Raw genomic sequence first — 23402 nt, forward strand, 5'->3', positions numbered from 1 at the left:
CAGGGACCAGCGCCTACACCACCAGGGACCAGCGCCTACACCACCAGGGACCTGGGCCTACACCACCAGGGACCAGCGCCTACACCACCAGGGACCTGGGCCTACACCACCAGGGACCAGCACCTACACCACCAGGGACCTGGGCCTACACCACCAGGGACCAGCGCCTACACCACCAGGGACCTGGGCCTACACCACCAGGGACCAGCGCCTATACCACCAGGGACCTGGGCCTTCACCACCAGGGACCTGGGCCTACACCACCAGGGACCTGGGCCTACACCACCAGGGACCAGCACCTACACCACCAGGGACCTGGGCCCACACCACCAGGGACCAGCGCCTACACCACCAGGGACCTGGGCCTACACCACCAGGGACCTGGGCCTACACCACCAGGGACCTGGGCCTACACCACCAGGGACCAGCGCCTACACCACCAGGGACCTGGGCCTACACCACCAGGGACCAGCGCCTACACCACCAGGGACCTGGGCCTACACCACCAGGGACCTGGGCCTACACCACCAGGGACCTGGGCCTACACCACCAGGGACCTGGGCCTACACCACCAGGGACCAGCGCCTACACCACCAGGGACCTGGGCCTACACCACCAGGGACCTGGGCCTACACCACCAGGGACCTGGGCCTACACCACCAGGGACCTGGGCCTACACCACCAGGGACCAGCGCCTACACCACCAGGGACCAGCGCCTACACCACCAGGGACCAGCGCCTACACCACCAGGGACCTGGGCCTACACCACGATGGACCTGGGCCTACACCACCAGGGACCTGGGCCTACACCACCAGGGACCAGCACCTATACCACCAGGGACCTGGGCCTACACCACCAGGGACCAGCGCCTACACCACCAGGGACCTGGGCCTACACCACCAGGGACCTGGGCCTACACCACGATGGACCAGGGCCTACACCACCAGGGACCTGGGCCTGCACCACCAGGGACCTGGGCCTGCACCACCAGGGACCTGGGCCTACACCACCAGGGACCTGGGCCTACACCACCAGGGACCTGGGCCTACACCACCAGGGACCTGGGCCTACACCACCAGGGACCTGGGCCTACACCACCAGGGACCTGGGCCTACACCACCAGGGACCTGGGCCTACACCACCAGGGACCTGGGCCTACACCACCAGGGACCTGGGCCTACACCACCAGGGACCAGCGCCTACACCACCAGGGACCTGGGCCTACACCACCAGGGACCAGCGCCTACACCACCAGGGACCTGGGCCTACACCACCAGGGACCTGGGCCTACACCACCAGGGACCTGGGCCTACACCACCAGGGACCTGGGCCTACACCACCAGGGACCAGCGCCTACACCACCAGGGACCTGGGCCTACACCACCAGGGACCTGGGCCTACACCACCAGGGACCTGGGCCTACACCACCAGGGACCTGGGCCTACACCACCAGGGACCAGCGCCTACACCACCAGGGACCAGCGCCTACACCACCAGGGACCAGCGCCTACACCACCAGGGACCTGGGCCTACACCACGATGGACCTGGGCCTACACCACCAGGGACCTGGGCCTACACCACCAGGGACCAGCACCTATACCACCAGGGACCTGGGCCTACACCACCAGGGACCAGCGCCTACACCACCAGGGACCTGGGCCTACACCACCAGGGACCTGGGCCTACACCACGATGGACCAGGGCCTACACCACCAGGGACCTGGGCCTACACCACCAGGGACCTGGGCCTGCACCACCAGGGACCTGGGCCTACACCACCAGGGACCTGGGCCTACACCACCAGGGACCTGGGCCTACACCACCAGGGACCTGGGCCTACACCACCAGGGACCTGGGCCTACACCACCAGGGACCTGGGCCTACACCACCAGGGACCTGGGCCTACACCACCAGGGACCAGCGCCTATACCACCAGGGACCTGGGCCTACACCACCAGGGACCTGGGCCTACACCACGATGGACCAGGGCCTACACCACCAGGGACCTGGGCCTGCACCGCCAGGGACCTGGGCCTGCACCGCCAGGGACCTGGGCCTGCACCGCCAGGGACCAGCGCCTGCACCGCCAGGGACCTGGGCCTACACCGCCGGGGACCAGCGCCTACACCGCCGGGGACCTGGGCCTGCACCGCCGGGGACCAGGGCCTGCACCGCCGGGGACCTGGGCCTGCACCGCCAGGGACCTGGGCCTACCATTAGGGACCACTCCTTGACCTTCTGGAAGATCACGCTGCGCCCCTGCGGTGTCCACGCCACCAGCACCGTCACAGCCCTGATGGTCAGCCAGCAGACGTAGAGGCCACAAGCCGCTGTGTAGAGCTCATGGATCTTGGCAGTCCCTGTCCAGAAGGACATCAGCCAGCGGCCAGCAAACACTGAAAGCAGAAAGGCCGAGAAGTGAGGAGTGCAGCTATGCAGGGGGTCAGCTGGTGCTGCAGTGCTGCCAGGAAGGAGGCTCTTGTTCTGACACAGCTGTGTCTTTGTTAAAAACTCCACACATTCACAGAGGGCACGATTATTTGATGAACACACCGTCCAATCACAGGCCGTCCGGGGACACTGCCTGTGACCTGCACGCCAACATGCCATGTCAGTCACCTGCTCTTGGGTGGGGCTTGGAAAGCCCTGGAAAGGCTGCTATCTGCCATTGTTTTTATCACCAACTGGAATTATTATGCACAAAATAGGCAAACATGGAGAATCTATTTTCTATTATTCATGCCGCTGATACTGTTAATATTTACAAACAATGTATGTAGTTTATACTAACTTCCTTCTAACCAGCTTGTTTATCTGGGAAAATTAGTTTATTTTAATAAGGGGTGGGTACAATAACATCTTAAATCACAATAATCAAAGAATATATCCTTATCACTTTTCTTAGAACAAAATTAAAAACATCTCAATATGCTGGGACTTCAGTGGAATACTGTTTTTAGTTTGCAAATAACGTGCCCACACGTATAATGTGCCCATAAACACAGTGTACACGATGCGTCTAGGAAAACAATGTACGAGGGGGTTGTGCAGTTGGCAATAAATGTATACTGCGCGTTATTTGTGTAAAATACAGTGGATTTGAGACCTAAGGACTGCTCCACAAAAAAGGTTATTAAGAATACATTCTACCATGTTCCCACAAAAATCTAACTCTCAGGCAAGATCATGTATGTAATTTAGTAACTTTCTTTAGATGGCTACTTTTGAATAGGCTATACAGAATAAACCAAAAAACTAAACCCATTGCTATTAAGTTGATTCTGACTCATAGAGACCCTAAAGGACAGAGCAGAACTGCCCCATTGGGTTTCCAAGCAGCGCCTGGTGGATTCGAACTGCTGACCTTTTGGTTAGCAGCCGTAGCTCCTAACCACTATGCCACCAGTGTTTCCTTAGAACAGCAAGACCCAAATCAACAGTCTGTTTCTCTATGGATGGGTTTCTCCTCCACACATACCAGCTACCATTTCTGAATACCTGAAGGGGCTGTCAAAGTGCAAAGCACCTTCCTCACCACAAGGGAGAACCACATAGATACCGGCTCCAGTTTAAAACTCAGAACCCTGCCCAAGGACACCCAAGGGTGGAGGCTGGATGGAAGCCCATGTCTCCATGGTGACAGTGCATGCTCTTGACACAGCTACACTGCCCGCGAGTCACAGCACACCATCTCCACAGTCACACTGACAAGCCATAATGTCATGACTACAGACTGCTTTGCAATCTCACAAAAAGGCTTAGGTATGAAAAACCACTTCTAAAGACAAGTAAGTGTAAAAGTTACAAGAAATATGTGTATCTGCAATGTTAATCTGAAGACATCGGAATCACCAGATAATTCTGTAGAAACAGTTACACACGTTTCCACTCCAGGGCTTTAAAACTTAACAACCACTTCCTATCCACACTCCACACACTACTTCCGATTAAAAAAAAAATGCATTTCTGGGAGTACCAGTTAGATTTTAGTTTGCAGTGAAGAACATCAGTTAAATTGCAGCAACAGAAAAGAAACCTGTGGAGGGAGGGGCAGCCTTCTGAGGCCTGGAGTGTGCACTGTGGTAGTAAGCGTCTCCGCGGCTAGCTAAACGTCTCCGCGGCTAACTAAGCGTCTCCGCGGCTAGCTAAACGTCTCTGTGGTTAACTAAACAACCTGGCTCTTTGCACTAGGTGGTGGACAGTGTTTAACAGGGCAACATTGGGTTAACAACGTCTGAAGAATCTAAGTAAGTGACAAATTCAAATTTCCTTTTTTTGTTAACTTAGTATTTCTAATAAAAACATGAAAATGGAACATAAAAGCCACAGATATAATTATAAAACCATCCGAAGTACAAAAACTTGGTTTTCTGCAATATCTTTACTATGCTACACTCAAATGGTTAAAGTGGACTTTATCATTTATCTCACTTGAAATTAAATCCCCTAGCTGCTCCTTCCCAGCCTTAGTCCTCACTGGGGGAAAATTTATTTAATACAAATTTGGTATCTACAACTGTATTTGGGGTTACAACCAAAATATGAATGGCACACACGTTTACATGTTTGACACGGGCTCCTCGACGACCATATAGGTGGTTAACACACGGCAACATGATTTCGACTTCTCCGCCTGGCTGCATCCAAGAGCAGGGTGTTTCCTCCATCTGTCGCCAACTCTGGGCGCCACCCCCATGTCCCCCCCAGCTCTGCAGAGATGACAAACGACTATATCCACCCACACCTCCACGCTGTTAGATGAAGAAACACCATTTACCTGAAACTTCCGACACATTAATGCCACGGGAGCCAGTGAGGGAAAACAGTCAGGCCTCCTCACGGTCCCTGCAGCAGTTTGTGCCGCAATGGGACGGGGAGCCAGCTCCGTAATTAGGGCCGACACGACTGAGGTCACACAAGTGACTGTGTGAAAACCCACCCGCCAATAAGACAGCGTCCGTGAAAACGAGTGGCCACAAGCACCTTATTTCAAAAATGACACTGTCTCTTTCTGCTCCAAAATAAATCAAAGAGACCAACATGACGGTGACGGTGAGCCCTAAACGGACCAAGACCCAACAGGCTGTCAACAACAAGAAGGGGAAGCGATTTCAAACCAACATTTGATGAAAAAGACCCATCTTTTTGAGCAGAGTGTCTCAGCCGAGGGGAAGGCCAAGCTCACCTGGCAGGGTGAGGCAGATGAGGCTGGTGACGAGCAAGGTTATGCACATGAAGACAATCAACAGGAGTATCTGCAAGGCAAGACACAGGTGTGAACGTCTGCTCCGGCCCAGGGCAGCTCACAACGCCCCTCAGAGAACCCACACTGCTCTCCTGTCAGAGGAAGCCGGTGTGTGTCCATTTCCAGGTATCCCTCCATGTCACACAGGGGGGAAATTTTCATTTCAGGTAAAATTACCTATAATTTAGACCAAAAAGAAAACAAACATCCATTTTCATACAATCAGATACACTAGCAAGTAACAAATGTATTTTTAAACACACAGCATAAAATTGAAACATATCAGCTTGCACTTCCCCTTGTTATTAGTTAAGACTAATAATCACAAACTAAACACATTCACCTTTTATTAAGTCCTCGCAATCAACAAGAAAAGCTTTCTCTAATAGCGCTACCCAAGAAGCATGTCCTATGGGCATGGCTCCTGAGCACGTGATATGTGGCTGTGGGAAAGAGGAACTAAGCTGGGTGGCCAGCTGTAAGGGGACCTGCTACGGGAAGGGGGACAAGGGGGGGAATGAGATGAGGGGAGGGGACACGCAGTGAGAGGGGTACACACTGCAGGAGGAGGACAGGGTTCCCCGACAGAGAGGCGGTGGCTGTCCCTTCGACCTGCTGACCTGCCGTGTGTAAGCACACAGGAGACCAGAAGGCAGGGCTCCAGGAGGGAGACGAAGCTGGTGAAAATGGCTGACAGTAAACCCACAGAGGAGGCTCAGAGGCGGCCAGCTCTAACTGACTGGCTGAGTGACTCTCTACTGGTCTGGGCCAGAAGGGCCTTTTGCTTAGGGTCCTTTCAGTCTCTGAAATCTGCGAGGGCAGATGCAGACCAGGGAAAAGGAGAAGGGCGTTCAAGGCTCTACCCATCTGGGAGCCTGGCCCCCACCACGACACTGGCCATGCCCAAACTGCCTCTGGTCTTGCCTACGCCGCAATCCCCTTCCACCCTCCGTTTCTTTCCTTGCCAGGCCTCTCGACCTGAGAGCCCAGCTCAGGCCCTTGCTCCGTGCAGAGCCCTGTGGACCAAAGTCAGGGGCCCCTGAATGAAGCAGCCCAGTCCCCTTTGTAAACACCTACATGGGGACCCAAACCACACCCGTCTCCTTGCCCCTCTCAGGACACAGCCTGTGTCTGCTGTCTGCAGCTCCTGTAGGCACCGAGAACACCCAGACACTCGAGAGATGTTTGCTGCAGGACTGACGAACAAACAGGTACATGTGGCTCACAGCGACCCAGTTAAGGCATCGTGACGCCCATGCTTGTGGCGGGAGACTGCGGGGCCGTGAATTGCTTTCATATGGCCCTTCTAGCCGTGGTCTTGTAACTCCCACAAAAGGACTGGAAGGGACTATGCAAGTGGCTCGCTATGGAGATTGGACAGTTTTGCTAGGTGCATGGAGCCCTTGGACAGTTTTGCTAGGTGCATGGAACCCTTGTGGGGGTTCCTGTGCTGAGAACTTCCTAGATCCAGGAGACAGAAAGCTATAACACTGAAGACGGCACGAGACAGCTTTAGCACCAGACCAGCAGGCTAGGCTCCTGAACCCACTGCAACAAATTATCAAAAACAGCAGAGAAGTAGAGAGTGCCGTGGGAGGGGCGGCTGATGTCAGAACTGGTAAAAAGGTCGCAGTGGAGGCACGTCTGACCTCCACTTTACAGGAGTCACCTTTGGGCTGATGCTGACCTTGACTGTCCTTCCTCCCTCGTGAAGTTAGACAAGGAGGTCTGACGCCACCTTTACAAAGACAGACAGGCACAGGTGAAAGCCTGTCCACACTTCCAAATAATCTGACCCAGGATCCCATCCCATCATTAAAGGTCGGGAGAACAGGATGGGCCAGGAGCAATGAAGAAGGCCGCAGGCCATGCACAGCACCAGCAGCCGACCTTCGGCAAGCCCTGCACCAGCTGCTGGGCAGTCCCCAGCTGTACAGGCCCCACCTTCAGGATCTGGGTGAGAGTTAGCTGGGCCCATGAGGGCGCCCACTCCGGGTCCTGGCAAGTAGCAGGACTGCACCAATGACATGTGCACTGTGGTTTTTCACATCGTCTCTCTCAAAGAACAGGGGTAACAGCGTACAGACCCCCTAAAACGTGCTGTCGAGTGAGGGTACACAACAGGGTTCCCATCAGGCAAGCACGCCATGTCTTCACCGCCTGCTGCGTGTGTGCAGCACCCTTCTCAATGCCCCGGCGATATCTGCGCAGACCTACCCTGAGCGGGAACTTGAGCGGCCGGCGGTAGGGCTGGAAGCCAATGGGCCCACCCTGCTGCAGGATGGCCTGGTGGGCGGCGTGCAGACCCTCCGCCACCGCTGGCATGACGTTGTCGTTTCGACCGTGCTGGTTGGCGCTGTTCTCGTTCTCGTCCTGGTCTCCCAGTAAGTAAGAGTGAAGGTCCCTGCGTGCAACAACACAGGACAAAGTCCTCACATGGAGTCAGAACAGAAGGGCAGACATGAGACTGAGCTTCCTGGTAATTATGAGGAAGGGCAGGAGATGTCTGCACAAAATCAACCCACTCAAATGCTGGTACCTGCTTTAAAGTAAACCTCTCAAAAGTAACTTGCAGGTATATAATTCTATTATGAAAACATTCCGCATCCCACTTTGAAATGTGGCGTCTGGGGTCTTAAATGCTAACAAGCGGCCATCTAAGATGCATCAATTGGTCTCAACCCACCTGGATCAAAGCAGAATGAAGAACACTAAGGTCACATGACAACTATGAGCCCAAGAGACAGAAAGGGCCACAGGAACCAGAGACTTACATCATCCTGAGACCAGAAGAACTAGATGGTGCCCGGCCACAACTGATGACTGCCCTGACAGGGAGCATAGCAGAGAACTCCTGAGGGAGCAGGAGAACAGTGGGATGCAGACCCCAAATTCTCATAAAAAGACCAGACTTAACGGAATGATTGAGACTAGAAGAATCCCGAGGGTCATGGTCCCCAAGCCTTCTGTTGGCCCAAGACAGGAACCATTCCCGAAGACAACTCATCAGACATGGAAGGGACTGGACAGTGGGTAGGAGAGAGATGCTGATGAAGAGTGAGCTAATTATACCAGGTGGACACTTGAGACTGTGTTGGCAACTCCTGTCTGGAGAGGAGATGGGAGGGTAGAGGGGGTTAGAAACTGGCAAAATTGTCATGAAAGGAGAGACTGGAAGGGCTGACTCATTACGGGGAGAGTAAGTGGGAGTACGGAGTAAGGTGTATATAAGCTTCTATGTGACAGACTGACTTGATTTGTAAATGTTCACTTAAAGCTCAATAAAAATTATTAAAAAAAAAAAAAGTAACTTGCAGACAACCCCAAAACTTCTGTCTATTTTATCTGATTTTTTTTTTCCAGCCAGGACCTGAGAAGAAATCAGGATCTGAGAAAATGCACCATGTACAAGATATTCTGTGAGGGTCGTAAGGAGAATCACCCAGCTGCTTCTCTTCTCTGCAGACAGCTGCGTGTCTGCTGTGATGTGCCACCCAACAGACCTCCAGCCATAGACTCAAGTAGGGGATAGGGAGAGAGAAGGAGAGAACTCCAGAGGAATAGAATTAAATCCACAATACTGTATGAAAAACTCTTAAATCACAAAGATCTAGCTTTTAAATAAGTGTATTATGTATAAATCTGGGAAAAAATAAACAAATGCCACAGTCTAAGTGACTGAGAAGCCAAATCTGAGGCCAGCTCATTCACCAGGTTAGGACCTCGAAGATAAAGGTTAGCGGGTTCGTTTTCGATGCACTGAATTTCTCTTTTTCACCCCACGTAAAGGAATGGAAGAAGGTGGGCCAGCACCAACCTCCAAGAAAAGGTAAACACACGCTGGATACTTCATGAAGGGGCAGGATTTCACTTTCCAGCCATCAGTGTGATGGGCGCTGTCGGTTGCCCTGTGATGTGTGTGCAGCGGGCTGTACTTACAGCGAGTGTCCGGCGGCCACCGTCCAGGCACGTACGAGTCCCTTTAGCCACTGCCTTGTGTGGCCCTGCTCCAGCAGCGCCGGCAGGATCACCTGGAGCAGCAGCAGCTCGAGTGACAGCTCGCTGACTGGGGCGTCGCTAGGACCAGACACACCACCATGACACTTGTTACTGGTGGGACCACAAGCACGCCCCGGTCCCTCCCTTCCCCTCTCCTCCTGCAGTCCTGGGTACATCAAGGCCCTGCAGGGCTGCGTCAGCAAGGCTGTTCTGAGTGGGAGGCGTACCTGTACAGCATGACGTTGTAGGGCAAGAAGCTGGGCAGCAGGCTCTTGATGATCCTTATGGGCAGCCAGAGCATCAACAGCACAATGGAGCCAAAGACGATCTGCAGGGGATCGGGGGTGAGTGTGGGCCGGCACAGCCCGAGCCTGCACCCCGCCCAGCCCCTCACCCACACCCAGCATGTAGCTGCTGTGTGTGAAGAATGGGCTGCTGAGGCAGCTGCATGGATCTGGCCCCCACATCCTCTAGGATGCAGGATCTGCCCCCCGCCACGTCCTCTAGGATGCAGGATCTGTCCCCCCCACGTCCTCTAGGATACAGGATCTGCCCCCCCACCATGTCCTCTAGGATGCAGGATCTGCCCCCCACGTCCTCTAGGATGCAGGATCTGCCACCCCCATCCTCTAGGATGCAGGATCTGCCCCCTCCGACACGTCCTCTAGGATACAGGATCTGCCCCCCTGCCACGTCCTCTAGGATACAGGATCTCCCCGCCCTCACGTCTTCTAGGATGCAGGATCTGTCCTCTCCCACATCCTCTAGGATGCAGGATATGCCCCCGCCACGTCCTCTAGGATACAGAATCTGTCCCCTCCCACATCCTCTGGGATGTAGGATCTGTCCCCTCCCACGTCCCCTAGGACACAGGACCTGTCCCCCCCACGCTCTCTAGATACACAGGACCTGCCTCCTACTCAAACACAAGGGTCAAACCAGGGGCCGCACAGACAACCCCACTTGGTGGTGGTGATCGGCCAGAGCCTCCAAAGGAAGGAAATCCCTCCAACTTCATCCATCAGCCAGAGAACACTCCCTGTGCTCATAGGCATGACCATTTCAAAAGGGCACAGTATGGCTTTTAGACTTTTATTTTGGAAACACTTAGATTTAGCCAGGTAATTTCTTCCAGGCACAGAAGAAACTTTGAGATGCCTCTGCTCAGAGTTTAATTTAGAAGCTGTTAACAATGTCCATTCTTTCAAGGCCAATTAAATGTCATTCCCAAGGGACCCTAATTTGGTAATCAATTATACCACCAAAAAACGAAGACACTGTTGATTTATTAACCACCATATATTTATTTTGGAACCCCGGTGCAGCAGTGGTTAAGAGCTACAGCTGTGAACCAAGGGGAGAGCAGTTCAAATCCACCAGCTGCTCCTTGGGAATCCTATCAGTCAGTTCTACTCTGCTCTGTAGGGTCACTGTGCATCGGAATCCACTCGAGGGCACACAACCACCACAGTGACATATTTATATTAACAGGGTAACCAGTAAACCTGCTACTAGACAACCAAGTTCCCCAGCTCAAGATAAACATAAATATTCCCTATCCCTCCCCTGACCATCTTGAAATCTACATCTCAAGAGTAGCACACTTTACTCAAAGAACAAGGAAGAGTTCTGCTTACCACTGACAAAATAAATCTTCGGAGGTGCCTATAAATGGGCAGGTGGATCATCTCCTGTACTGGGTTAAAATCCGGATCGTTCAAGTTCCTTAGGAACCATAGGACACCAGGCCGCAGTACCTGCAAAGGTATTTTAAATGCTGTTATTAAGGTACTCACCAAGGTCTTCCAGCTCTGAAGAGGAGTTAAAACAGTGACCCAGAAAAAAGCTCCTGGGAACACTCTGGCACCTAGAATGGGCCCCAGAAAATCCAAGATGAGTTCCTAAACCAGACTCTTTATGAATATTATTCTGGGCTTGATGCCATTTGATGCTTTTAACTATTTCCTGAACAAACATCCATTGAGCCCAATTTGTCAAGATTTCCGAGACAAGTAAATAAATGATACGTCCATGGTATCATATCACCTGGTGAATGGATGATGCTGCCATTTAGAAACTGTCCTAAAGAGGAGACTTGATGTCTGTCTTCAGCCTCCACAAAGGAGTTACCTTAATTAAGAAACCTACAGCTGCCCAGGTCTCCATTTTGCTGTCGCTAAGACACACCTTTCCTTCCTCCCTCAGTGGACACCACTGACCCAAGAGGTGTGGGTCGTGGGACAAGGCCCATACCTGGGTACCAGGCCCAGGTGGCCCAGACCCCTGAGGGACTGAGTAGAAACTACCTAATCCACCTAAACCCATGTTTCTCCATCTGCCAAATGAGGGACTGCAATACATGGCCTCTATCGTTCCATTGGAAACCCTGGTGGCGTAATGGTTAAGTGCTACGGCTGCTAGCCAAAAGGGTAGCAGTTTGAATACACCAGGCGCTCCTTGGAAACTTAATGGGGCAGTTCTACTCTGTCCTATTGGGTTGCTATGAGTCGGGATCGACTCGTTGGCAATGGGTTCCATTTTTTCAGTTTACGGTTCCGTGTTACTCCCAAAGACTAGGGTTCCCTACACGAAAACCATTCATTACTCGCTATTTTCAGTAGGAGACATTGACTGTATCACTTAGCAATGGAATTTAGAGTTCACTTATAATTACAATTCTTTGAAACCATATTTGCTTTAGTCTCATAGAAAGGACTCATGCCTTATCTGCAACAGAACTCACTAAGCTTAAATGGTGTGATGCAAAGGGCAGAAGGCGCACAGGGCAGAGTGGAAATCCACGTGCTCACATGCGGCACTCGCCTTAGCTCCCCACCTGCACCGGGGGTGAGTGGACTTGTTCATGTGCATGCTTCTTCCTGGAATCGTGTCACGACACAGGGTTCAGGTGTGGCAGGGGGCCTGGGGCCTGGGGCCCGGGTGCGGCCCAGGGGCTGGCGGCTGGGTGTGGCACGGGGCCCGTGAACAGCATGAGGCCTGGCATACAGCACATGGTGCAGGCCAGGGCGCAGGTACGGCCCAGGGCCTGGCATACAGCACAAGGTACAGCATGGGGCCCACGTATGGCATGGGACCTGGCACACAGCACAGGGCCTGGTGCCAATGAGCATTCAGCAAACACTTGGTGAGAGAACACACATCCACCAGAAAGGCTCAGTTTACGCGTCCTTCTGCACCAGCATGGCTTGGCTGGAGCTGCACCAAGTCCAACACAGTCCAGCCCTCATCCTCCTCACTGGATTGTAAAGAAGCCTGTCTGGCGAGTGGACTGAGGTTAAAAAGGCTGTCACGGTAATTCTATACGTAGGAGCCTGCTTCAAAAGCACTTTAGACTCAATCCTGCAAACCATGTCCTTTTGGCATTTCCAGCATAACATTCCCTTAAATCAAGTCCGAGACAGGCTCACACCACACACTAGTCCAGGCGTTTGGATTAAAGGCTGGCTACAGCAATTACCAGCGAAACACGTGCTTTCGCTGAATTTCTTCCTTCAGTTTAATCCTCTTTCAAATTTACAACCGATTATAAACAATTGTGCGGATATATGACTGAAAGCACTTTAAAGAAATCAAACCAAATTTCCGGACTGGCTGTTCCCTCTTAGAATGAATCACGAAGAACATGGTCCGTCGCCTTCCCGCCGTGGGACTCACCTCTCTCAGTAACAGGATGAAGGAGGCAAAGTAGAACACGTAGACCATCCCTACCAGCCAGTGCAGGAACATGGTGGTACCCGGGGCTGACTGAAAGCTCAGCTCCCGGTCCTTCAGGGTGGCGTCAAACATTTCCTGGACACAGAGAGAGGGAGAGGGGTTAACACGCCCACCTTCCAGGATGCCAGCTAGTGGCAGCACATGTCGGTTATGGGGCACTGGGGCTGCAGCTCTCCTAACACCATCTCATGGTTTCAGAATGATGTATGGCATGGTTGGATGCGGTTTCAACACTTAAAGTATTTAAACGTAAGAAGCAAGGAGGAAAGGTAAACCAACGGATGGAAAAAAGTGTCACTGGCATGGCTATGGTGAAGCCTGGTTTTGTGTTGTGCTGAGGCCTGTCCTTGGCTGAGGTTTGCACCTGAGGAGCAGCGGTAGGAAGGTAGAGGACATGGCCTCAGAGCCAGAGGCAGCTTGTCTACACGTGGGATGTTTGTGAAGACTCAGAGACTGATGACCACTGACAGCCACTAAAGGTCACAGTCAAGACGGCACGACAGTGAACACAAATGTCAGGGCTGGGTTATTAGTACAAGGATAGTTTTCTTGCCAGATTAATCTTTTTGTGTATATAATGTCTTAGCACTACCATAAAATTCAGAAGAGCAAATTAAGAAAATTCTCCATTGGTTATTAGAAAGGTACCAGTCGAGACACTCTCACGTCAAAAATGTGTGCAAAGCCCCTGAAAATCACTAGCAACACTAAGACTCCACAATATATACTCAGAAACAACAAGCAAATCGGGGTCCAGTGTTTACAGGAACCCTTGCTCACACCCTGCTCTGAGCCACCCTACAGCTCAGGACCAGCTCATACCCTGCCCTGAGCCACCCCACAGCTCAGGACCAGCTCACACACCCCTCTGAGCCACCCCACAGTGCAGAACCAGCTCGCACCATGTTCTGAGCCACCCCACAGCACAGGACCAGCTCACACCCCGCTCTGAGCCACCCCACAGTGCAGGACCAGCTCATGTCCCACTCTGAGCCACCCCACAGTGCAGGACCAGCTCACACCCACCTCTGAGCCACCCCATAGCGCAAGACCAGCTCATGCCCCACTCTGAGCCACCCCACAGCATGGGACCAGCTCACACCCTGCTCTGAGCCACCCCACAGGGCGGGACTAGCTCACACCGTGTTCTGAGACACCCCACAGTGCAGGACCAGCTCACCAGAGAGCAGATGTCCAGCCACCAGCCACAGATGAGTGGGAACACGCCGATCTCCACTACCACCAGCAGCGAGACCTGGCAGGAGAGTAAATGCCATCAGTACGGCCACCCCAGTTTGGGAGGAGGGATTCCTAGTGTTAACTCAAAACAAGAATTACCTTAACGACTATGTAGCAGACTCCCAGCAAGCGACGGGACCGTTGGAATTTAACAAGAGTTGCCAATCCCTACATCACCTGGTCAAGGAAAAGCTGTGCATTCATAGGTCCATGAAATAGGTGACTATGAGGCAGTCACTTAGTATATTTTGACAGGCAGAATTAACTTCACAGTTTGTCCACTCTCATCCTCACTACAAATACCTCCACCTTTTACTAAGAGGAGAAGCGAGAAAACGCTACGAAGAACAATGCCTTGGACTGAATATTACTCAACAGCACGTTGGCTCATTAAAGGATACGTGACAGACGATCAGTGTTATTGCTAAGAGTATGTACCCAACTATGGTTGTGATCAGGCCTTCAAAATGAGATGCTTGGACCTGAAACAAAGAAAAAAGATAAAACTTAATTTCACCACACAGCCTTTACCCAGTTTCACCAATGTATTAAACAATTCAAGATGTGTGAGAAGAGCCACTGAGGCGACCGATAAAAGAAACAATCCTAACATCCCTGGGTGATTGCTCGGCAGCCCATACTCCTGCCCCCACCCATTCAACTGCTACATAATCCTAAGGACAACGAGAGCGGGAGAACATCACCCAGAACATGCCCCAGGAGACAAAATAAAAGTCAAGTAAGTTAAGCTTCACAAAGGTAAGGACAGAGTTGGAATACCATGGTCTGAACTCTCAGTGGTCTGTGCCCAACCATAGAGAGCAAGGGTGTGCATGGTGACAAAGGCCACCCACAAGATCTTTCTGGCTCCTGAGAGTCGGACAGCATGTGGCAATAGCTTGGAAAGTCAAAATTTATCAAACATGTGCCTCAACCTTTCGCGTTCCCGCCTTCTAATAATGAGAATTCAGAATGTTATACTAAAGGTTGGATGTGGCTCTTCATCCTTTCAAAACATCACATTCTGACATCTGAGCACTCTTGAGATTCATGTACATAAACTGAACTGAAAACTCCTGATGTGCCATCTCTTCCTTAAAAGATCAAATCTTTATAGGGCCCCAAAAAGGTGGTGGTGGTGGTGATGGCGGTGGCGGTAGTTCATCCAAATATTTATCTGTCTCTGAAAAATACTGATAAAACGCCCAAAGTAGATGTTTAGAAAACACGATAGCCTGTTGTTCCCAGACAGTCTACCACTTTTTCTTCATTGACTGATGTGTTGCTATGTTTCTGAATTCACTGGGGGGCTACTATGTTTCTGAATTCACTGGGGGGCGCCTGGGGCCAGGGGATGGGTAGAGGGAAGGTACGCCCAAGCTCCTGAGTTGGAGGTCAGCCCTGCAGGGAGACGGTCCCACCACAGGCTGCCTCTGGCCGCCCAACAGGAGGAAGGCAGTGCGTAGTCAACTCCTCAGAACACATCTGTCAGGTGGCAACATGACCCACCAACCCTTGTGCCACCGGTAGTTTGAAAGAAAAGAACAAGATCATGATGCGTAACCGCTCCATTTGCATGAGGCAGGTAGGGGAGTAAAATAACTGTACAGAACGTTATTATTTAGCACATATCAAATTGGCGAGTAATTAATGAAAGTGAGTTTATAAAGTATTATACTTACATGTTCTTCAAATCCCAAACCAACAAGGGAGAAGTGGCCGATGTGGTAAGGGCAAAAGGCTGAAAGGGGGAAGAAACTCAATGAAAACCTCAACCCAAACAGAGACCACCCTAGCACCACCACCCACTCAAAGGAACCAGGTTTTCCTGAAGGAACCTGGGCTTCCTGGAGAAATGTTAGATTCCAGGAGTGGGATATCTCCTATAACCAGAGAACAAGAAAGCTATCCAAGTCTAATGGGATCATGTCAGAAGGACACAGGAAGCATCGTGAAGATGGTCCCACAGGCCATGAAGGATGGTATGAGCATCAGAAAACATACTGACTGCACTGGTGGCAACACTGGACATACACAAATCCACGAGCTCATCACACGCAAGAGAGAAATCCAAAACAACCACCGCAAAAGGAGAAAAGCAACAGAACAAAAAACACTTTCATCACCAATGCAAGTAACTACTCCACCAATTCTTGCTCTGAAAACTAACAATTGAAGTTAAAGAGCTGAGCACCTAGACTGGCTCTCCTGAACAAATGACTTCAGGTTAACCAATGGCTCTAGCTGACAAGAGTAAGTCCTTCTTCACAAAAGATGGCCAGCCAATAAATGTAAAAATGACAGAATGTGAAAACTGTCATTTTGCAACACTAAGTAAAATAAATGACTCTGACAAGGATCACCCAGGGGTATAAAGCCCTCTGATGAAAGGCAGACGGAGTCCTGGACACTCACATGGTCCTGCCCTCAGGTGACTCTATGAAACAGAACAGCAGAGGCTCAGGCTGGAAAAGGTGGTGACTGGGCACTGCACCCCCCCTGCACAGGGTGTACGGAAAGGCAGAGGTGGCCCAGGAAGGACTAGGTGCACAGTATACTGAGCCTGGGTCAAACCAGGACCTCAGACCCAACTTGTAGCTACAGAAAGCATGGGGATGTGATGAGGGGGTAGTCACACAGCCCTCAATATTTTGGATAGTGTGAGGATGTCAGCCCTCAGTGTGAGGACTCCACAGTGTGAGGGCTCCTCAGCATGAGAACGTTAGCCCTCAGTGTGAAGATGTCATCCCTCAGTGTGCGGACTCCACAGTCTGAGGGGTCCATGGAGTGAGGACTCCCCAGTGTGAGGACTCCATAGTGCGGAGTGTGAGGACATCAGCCCCCAATGTGAGGACACCACAGTGTGAGGACGTGAGCCCTCAGTGTGAGGACTCCACAGTGTGAGGACGTCAGCGCCCAGTGTGAGGACTCCACAGTGTGAGGACGTCAGCCCTCAGGGTGAGGACTCCACAGTGTGAGGACGTCAGCCCTCAGGGTGAGGACTCCACAGTGTGAGGACGTCAGCCCTCAGGGTGAGGACTCCACAGTGTGAGGACGTCAGCTCTCAATGTGAGGACTCCACAGTGTGAGGGCTCCTCAGCATGAGAACGTTAGCCCTCAGTGTGAAGATGTCATCCCTCAGTGTGAGGACTCCACAGTCTGAGGGCTCCATGGGGTGAGGGCTCCACAGTGTGAGGACGTCAGTCCTCAGTGTGAGGGCTCCACAGTGTGAGGATGTCAGCTCTCAGTGTGAGGGCTCCACAGTGTGAGGACGTCAGCTCTCAGTGTGAGGACTCCACAGTGTGAGAACGTCAGCCCTCAGTGTGAGGACTCCACAGTGTAAAGACTCCACAGTGTGAGGGCTCCTCAGTGTGAAGACGTCAGCTCTCAGTGTGAGGACTCCACAGTGTGAGAACGTCAGCCCTCAGTGTGAGGACTCCACAGTGTAAGGACTCCACAGTGTGAGGACGTCAGCCTCCAGTGTGAGGACTCCACAGTGTGAGAACGTCAGCCCTCAGTGTGAGGACTCCACAATGTAAGGACTCCACAGTGTAAGGACTCCACAGTGTGAGGGCTCCTCAGTGTGAAGACATCAGCTCTCAGTGTGAGGACTCCACAGTGTGAGAACTCCACAGTGTGAGTGCTCCATAGTGTGAGGACGTCGGCTGCCAGTGTGAGGGCTCCTCAGTGTGAGGATTCATAGTGTGAGGATGTCAGCATGTGGCATGTTCTGGAATCTGGCTCTAAGGAGCTCATACCGAAGGAAGGTGGGCTGCCTCCCTTTAGTTCCCATTTCCTCTGGTAATAGCTCCTAAGCCAGGGACAGATGGAAACAAGACCTTCTGCCGTATTCCCTATGGCACACAGATAATCAGCACAAAATCATTCCAGAGGTGGAATATTCTATATTTCCAAGTCAACGTAAAACCTGTGTGTGTGTTAGAGAATCCCTACACAGGATTCCCATCTAAAGCTACTTCCATATAATCCTTAACTAATATTCCTATGTTCAAAACTAAACAAGACAAAAACCTATTAACAGGGCTCCTTAGAAACTAGTCATACCACAATATCATGAAAAATAAAAGCATAAAGATCACTTACCAAAAACAAGAATGAACAGTGTGTTTAGAGATACCACCCAGAAGACATGCTCCTAAGGGAAAAGAGCGTTAATTCAACAGACGCGTTCACATCAGACGTCTGCATTAATGCAGAATGCGTTCACTGTAGGATAGAAAGTTTCTCCTCTTTACAGTTTTGAGATTTCAATCCAGAATGATGCATAGCTTTTCATCAGACGACTTATAAAGCTAAACTTAATAAAATTTACAGTTCATAATGTTACACATAGAAAAAAGACTCAAATAAATTAATTCATAAACATTTCCTTTTGAGAAATTAATATTCCACCACAGATTACATAGATTTTCAGAAATATTGCCCAGGTTTCACTTAAATCAATGACATCGCAAAATTCCAAAGAGAGAAGAGGTGAAACCACCTGAACTCTGAGAGCACATTCAGGTTAACAGCAGTGTGCCTTTCAGAGTCTGTTATGGGCTCTCCCCCTAAGGCCCTCGAGGCCTCTGGCCCATCCCCGCACTCCTGCCGTCCGCAGGTCCAGACTGCTCTGCTGCCTCCTTATGGGATGTTCCAGCCTGGTCCTCCTGCCTCCTCTCCCTGTGGCGTCCACTCTCCTTCTGGGACATTCCAGCCTGGTCCTATTGTCTCCTGTCCTATGGTGTCCACTCTCCTTCTGGAACATACCAGCCTGGTCCTCCTCTCTCCTGTCCCTATGACGTCCAGCTTTCTTTGTGTCTCAGGACACTGGTCCCATGAGGTTCTTGTATGCTCCATGATTACACCAAGCTGACGCTGCCACCCTCCTCCTCCAGCCATGTCCCACTCCCCGCTGGTCTCCAGCTGGGCCCACCACCTCCCCTGGCCCCACCAAGTTTAATGACCCCCTTTCCCAGGTAGGTGAGGGCTAACATGGTAAGATTTTCTCCTTAGAAAGACTACTCTGATCTTCTACAAATCTGACTGGCAAGGAGGGGACTGGTTAGCCAAGAGAAGTGGCTTCCTGTCCCCACTCACCATACGGGCTCACAGCTCCTGGATGTCTCAGCTTTCAGGCCTGCCACAGTGTCTCCATCCCAGCATCTCTCATGCTTCAACCTCCAAGGTACCCTCCTTAAAATTTCTTGCTGACAAGCTCTCTACTAAGGAGCTAAGAGGCCCCCGTGCCCCTTGTGAGCCCTGTACACCTGTCTCTTACACACAGCACCTCTAAACTTCCTTGTTCACAAGCTCACTTCCCACTGCTAACCTACAAACATCTTTGAGAGCAGGGACCTCATCTCACCCACCCCCCAAAACCCCCCAACCCTGGGCATGGCAGGCAGTGGGTGCTCTTCCACAAGGGGATGCAGCACTGTGAGAACGGCCTGTCCCACAGCCACAGTGGGTCCACATCCACGGCACTGCCTCGACGACCCCGCACTTACTGCGAGGCTTGGAGGAGGTAAAGGGCACCTATGACCCTGACCACAGCTGACCAGGGCCTCATCAGGACCGCACTGTCTTGGAGCTGGGATCACTACGAGATGCGTCCCCAATCCCAGATGGCTGGCCTCACCTCTGCCCTGACTCATCATCCACTACGCTGCTTATCATAAGGTTATGTACAGAGTCTGCTGGGGAGACCACAGGGCAGATGCCGCTCTCCAAGGGGCCTCCCCAGCTAGACGGTGTGAGAGTGCAGTCCCAACCACCCCACAAACACCCAGGGGAGCCTGCCTGCGGACAGATAGGACTTGGATCTGTGAGGACACTGCTGGGCCCGGATGTCACAGCCTCAAGCCCGTGCCTGCTCCGGGTTCCTATGTGTGAGCTGGCATATGCACCCTGTGAGTCAGCAGGGTTTCTGTGGCCATCTTGATGCCCTGAGCACCCTGAAAATCCCATGTGGCAAGTGGTGTTTGCATCGCAGGCCCTGAAAGCAGCCTCACTGCTCCCTCTAGGACCAGGCAGCTCAACCTCACCTTGGTGCTGCAGCCTCTCCTGTGAGGTGGAGTTCCCCAGGTAAAATAAAAGAAGGCCAGGGAGCAAACGGCGCGTGCCCAGGCCAGCATGTACTCTCACCGTAAGCGTGCGCAAAGCTGCTGGTTCTGGCCAGGACGGGCATGAAGGCTCCACTTTAAGGAAGACCAAGTGCCTTTCACTGCCACTAACTCTGGGCTCCCCTTTCTTTTCCAAAAATCAAATATTTAATAGTAACTTCCTTTTTAAACAGTATTAGCTTTATGCTTTGCCAATATTTTCAATACACAAAATAGACTTTCTTCAACATATGGCATAATCGAAAGCCAAAGGACATTTCGACTTTTAAAATAAAAAGTAACACATGCTGTAAATTTGGAGTTACTAAATCACCAAGAAAGTAAGTCACAATTCTGTTGTTAAAAAGAATGCATTTACTTACAAGAAAAACCAGCGATCCATCAAGTCCTAGCATCTAAAAAGAACAAAGGATAATAACATGCATTAATTCAAGATGTGGCAGGATTTTCTACTCTGTTTGTGAAAAGGGCTGCTTTTCTTTCCGATGGCTGTCAGCAGAGTCCTCATCCACACTTTCCAGTGCTGTCCAGCACTTCAGAGAGCAAAAGATTTGTTCACTGGCGTCTTACATATTGGGCCTCCTTTTGTTCCAGTCCATGGGATTCTAAGTCTAAAAAAAATTCTACCTTGGGTTTATTTCTTAAGTTACATATGGGGCTAGCCAAGATTTTATGAGAGAACTACATTATTTTGTTAAAGAAGCATCAAAATGCTCCTGAAATGTAAATGTGTTATTGCTTTTCAAAAGCCCACAGTGTCAAGTGGAGCAAGGCCAGACAGAGAAGCAGCCATCAGTGGGCTCTCGGCAAAACATTCCTCATGCTTCCACCAAACACGTACATCAAGTAAGCTTCTCCAGAAGTGAAGTCCTGGTGGCTGTTCAGACCACAGGTAACAGAAATCAGCGTGCACGTCTAAGCCCACCCCACTTCAGGCGCCGCAAGGAGGGCGACAGGGAAGCTCACTCACCCTCTCCCACGTGAGCTCCTCGGCGGCCCGGTCCCACTCCAGCGCATTCCAGTTCATGTCGTCTGCAAGCACAGTGTGGATTAGAGACCCCTGGTGGGGCCTGAACTACAAACAGTACAAACCCATAACCCACTGTGTCAAGTCAATCCCAACTCGCAGTGACCCTACAGCAACCCTACAGGACAGAGCAGAACTGCCCCATAGGGTTTCCAAGCAGCAGCTGGTGGATTTGAACTGCTGACCTTTAGATTACCAGTTGTAGCTCTTAACCACCGGGGCCCGCGAATGGTAAAAGGCACTCTTAATCTGGCACTTTGTCAATCACTGCTGAGAAGCTAAAGAACATTTTTTTATTTTTCGTACTGAGTATTTGCTTGCTAGGCAATAAACAACAAAGCAAATAAAAAAGGTGATTCTAGGTTGAGGTACGTGCTAGAAAACCGTTGAACAGAGTTCTGTGAAAGGGAGGAACTCAGCAGCTCTTGTCAACAGTGAGCCTGGGGGCTGTGAATAAGGTGAGGAAGCCCGGGGGCTGGGTTCTGAGAGACCAGGAGGTGGCAGGAAGCAAAGTGTGGAAGGCAGGCAGGGGTCAGGCCAGGCTTCATCTTACTCTTCAGTGCGATGCTCTCCCCAGGAGCCTCCTCTGAGCAACCGGCACAACACACGCCGCAGGGTGCAGTCATGAATGTGTACCCCAGTGCTCCCACTTCACTGCACCACACAGCCCACAAAGGAGGCGTGAGCGTCCTGCTCACAGCTGTCAACTCAATGCCTGCAGGGTGTGCGGCGCCTGCAGAGCCCAGCCTGAGTGTGGCAGTGGGGCAGGGAGAGTAGGCGCCCAGACCGCAGGCTGGCAGGCCTGTCCTGGGTCAGAACCCCGTACTACAGTCACACTGCAGGAAAACGAGAAACTGGCTTCTTAGCTGGTACCAGGCCAGCTGTGAACACTTCACAATGCTTCTAAGATATTAAAAGTTGTACTGACTCAACAGAAACGGAAAGGGAGAAGCAAAGGAAGAAGGCCAACTTCTATCAATTCCTTAAGAAAAAAAGCGGGACCTATTCCAACTTACAATAAATTTCTTCCAATTGATCCTATAAAAAAAATTCTGTGTAAAGCAGAACTTTAAAACACAAAATGTACCCGGCTTCACAGAAAACTATATATATTTATGCACATGTATATTCATAAAAACCAAAAAGACAAGAGGCACCAAGACATAGTCATTCGAACAGAAGAAGGTGATACTACGTGCTTTAAAATCAGTAAAGGTGCACGTCAGGGTTGGATCCTTTCACCATGCCTATTCAATCCGTCTGCTGAGCAAATAATTCAAGAAGCTGGACTATATGAAGAAGAACAGGCATCAGGATTGGAGGAAAACTCATTAACAACCTGCGTTATGCAGATGACAAAACCTGGCTTGCTGAAAGTGAAGAGGACTTAAGTATTTACTGATGAAGATCAAAGACCACAGCCTTCAGTATGGATTACACCTCAACATAAAGAAAACAAAAATCCTCACAACTTGAGCAATCACCAACATCATGATAAATGGAGAGAAGATTGAAGTTCTCAAGGATTTTATTTTACTTGGATCCACAATCAACGCCTACAGAAGCAGCAGTCAAGAAATCAAACAATGTACTGCACTTGGCAAATCTGCTGCAAAAGACCTCTCTTTAAAGTGTTAAAAAGCAAAGATCTCACTTTAAGGACTAAGGTGCGTCTGATCCAAGCCATGGTGTTTTGAATCACCTCATATGCATGCAAAAGCTGGACAATGAATAAGGAAGATTGAAGAAGAATTGATGCCTCTTTATTGTGGCGTTGGCAGACAATATCCAACGTACCACGGACTGCCAAAAGAACGAACAAGTCTATCTTGGAAGAAATACAGCCAGAATGCTCCTTAGAAGCAGGGATGGCGAGACTTCATCTCACATACTTTGGACATGTTATCAGAAGGGACCAGTCCCTGGAGAAGGACATCATGCTTGATAAAGTAGAGGATCAGTGAAGAAGGGGAAGGTCTTCAATGGGATGGATTGACACAGTGGCTGCTACAATGGGCTCAAGCATAAC

At 51.0% G+C, this 23402-nt stretch overlaps 1 protein-coding gene across 2 annotated transcripts in view; it reads right to left on the minus strand.

Moving 5' to 3' along the window:
• The window catches only part of MARCHF6 (membrane associated ring-CH-type finger 6), an 86305-nt gene that overhangs the window by 24723 nt on the left and 38180 nt on the right, over positions 1-23402 (minus strand). For both annotated transcript variants that reach the window (XM_064270382.1, XM_064270381.1), the window contains exons 8-21: positions 21317-21378; positions 20709-20741; positions 18326-18377; positions 15904-15962; positions 14623-14703; positions 14321-14389; positions 14163-14237; positions 12923-13057; positions 10885-11004; positions 9475-9575; positions 9188-9325; positions 7466-7652; positions 5189-5258; positions 2218-2399 (exon numbers count right to left, since the gene is read on the minus strand). In XM_064270382.1, the coding sequence (XP_064126452.1) occupies positions 2218-2399; positions 5189-5258; positions 7466-7652; positions 9188-9325; positions 9475-9575; positions 10885-11004; positions 12923-13057; positions 14163-14237; positions 14321-14389; positions 14623-14703; positions 15904-15962; positions 18326-18377; positions 20709-20741; positions 21317-21378 (1364 nt within the window). The remainder of the gene's footprint in view (positions 1-2217; positions 2400-5188; positions 5259-7465; positions 7653-9187; positions 9326-9474; positions 9576-10884; positions 11005-12922; positions 13058-14162; positions 14238-14320; positions 14390-14622; positions 14704-15903; positions 15963-18325; positions 18378-20708; positions 20742-21316; positions 21379-23402) is intronic.

The sequence above is a fragment of the Loxodonta africana genome, chromosome 2 (genome assembly GCF_030014295.1).
Source record: "Loxodonta africana isolate mLoxAfr1 chromosome 2, mLoxAfr1.hap2, whole genome shotgun sequence".
NCBI classification, from domain to species: Eukaryota; Metazoa; Chordata; class Mammalia; order Proboscidea; family Elephantidae; genus Loxodonta; species Loxodonta africana.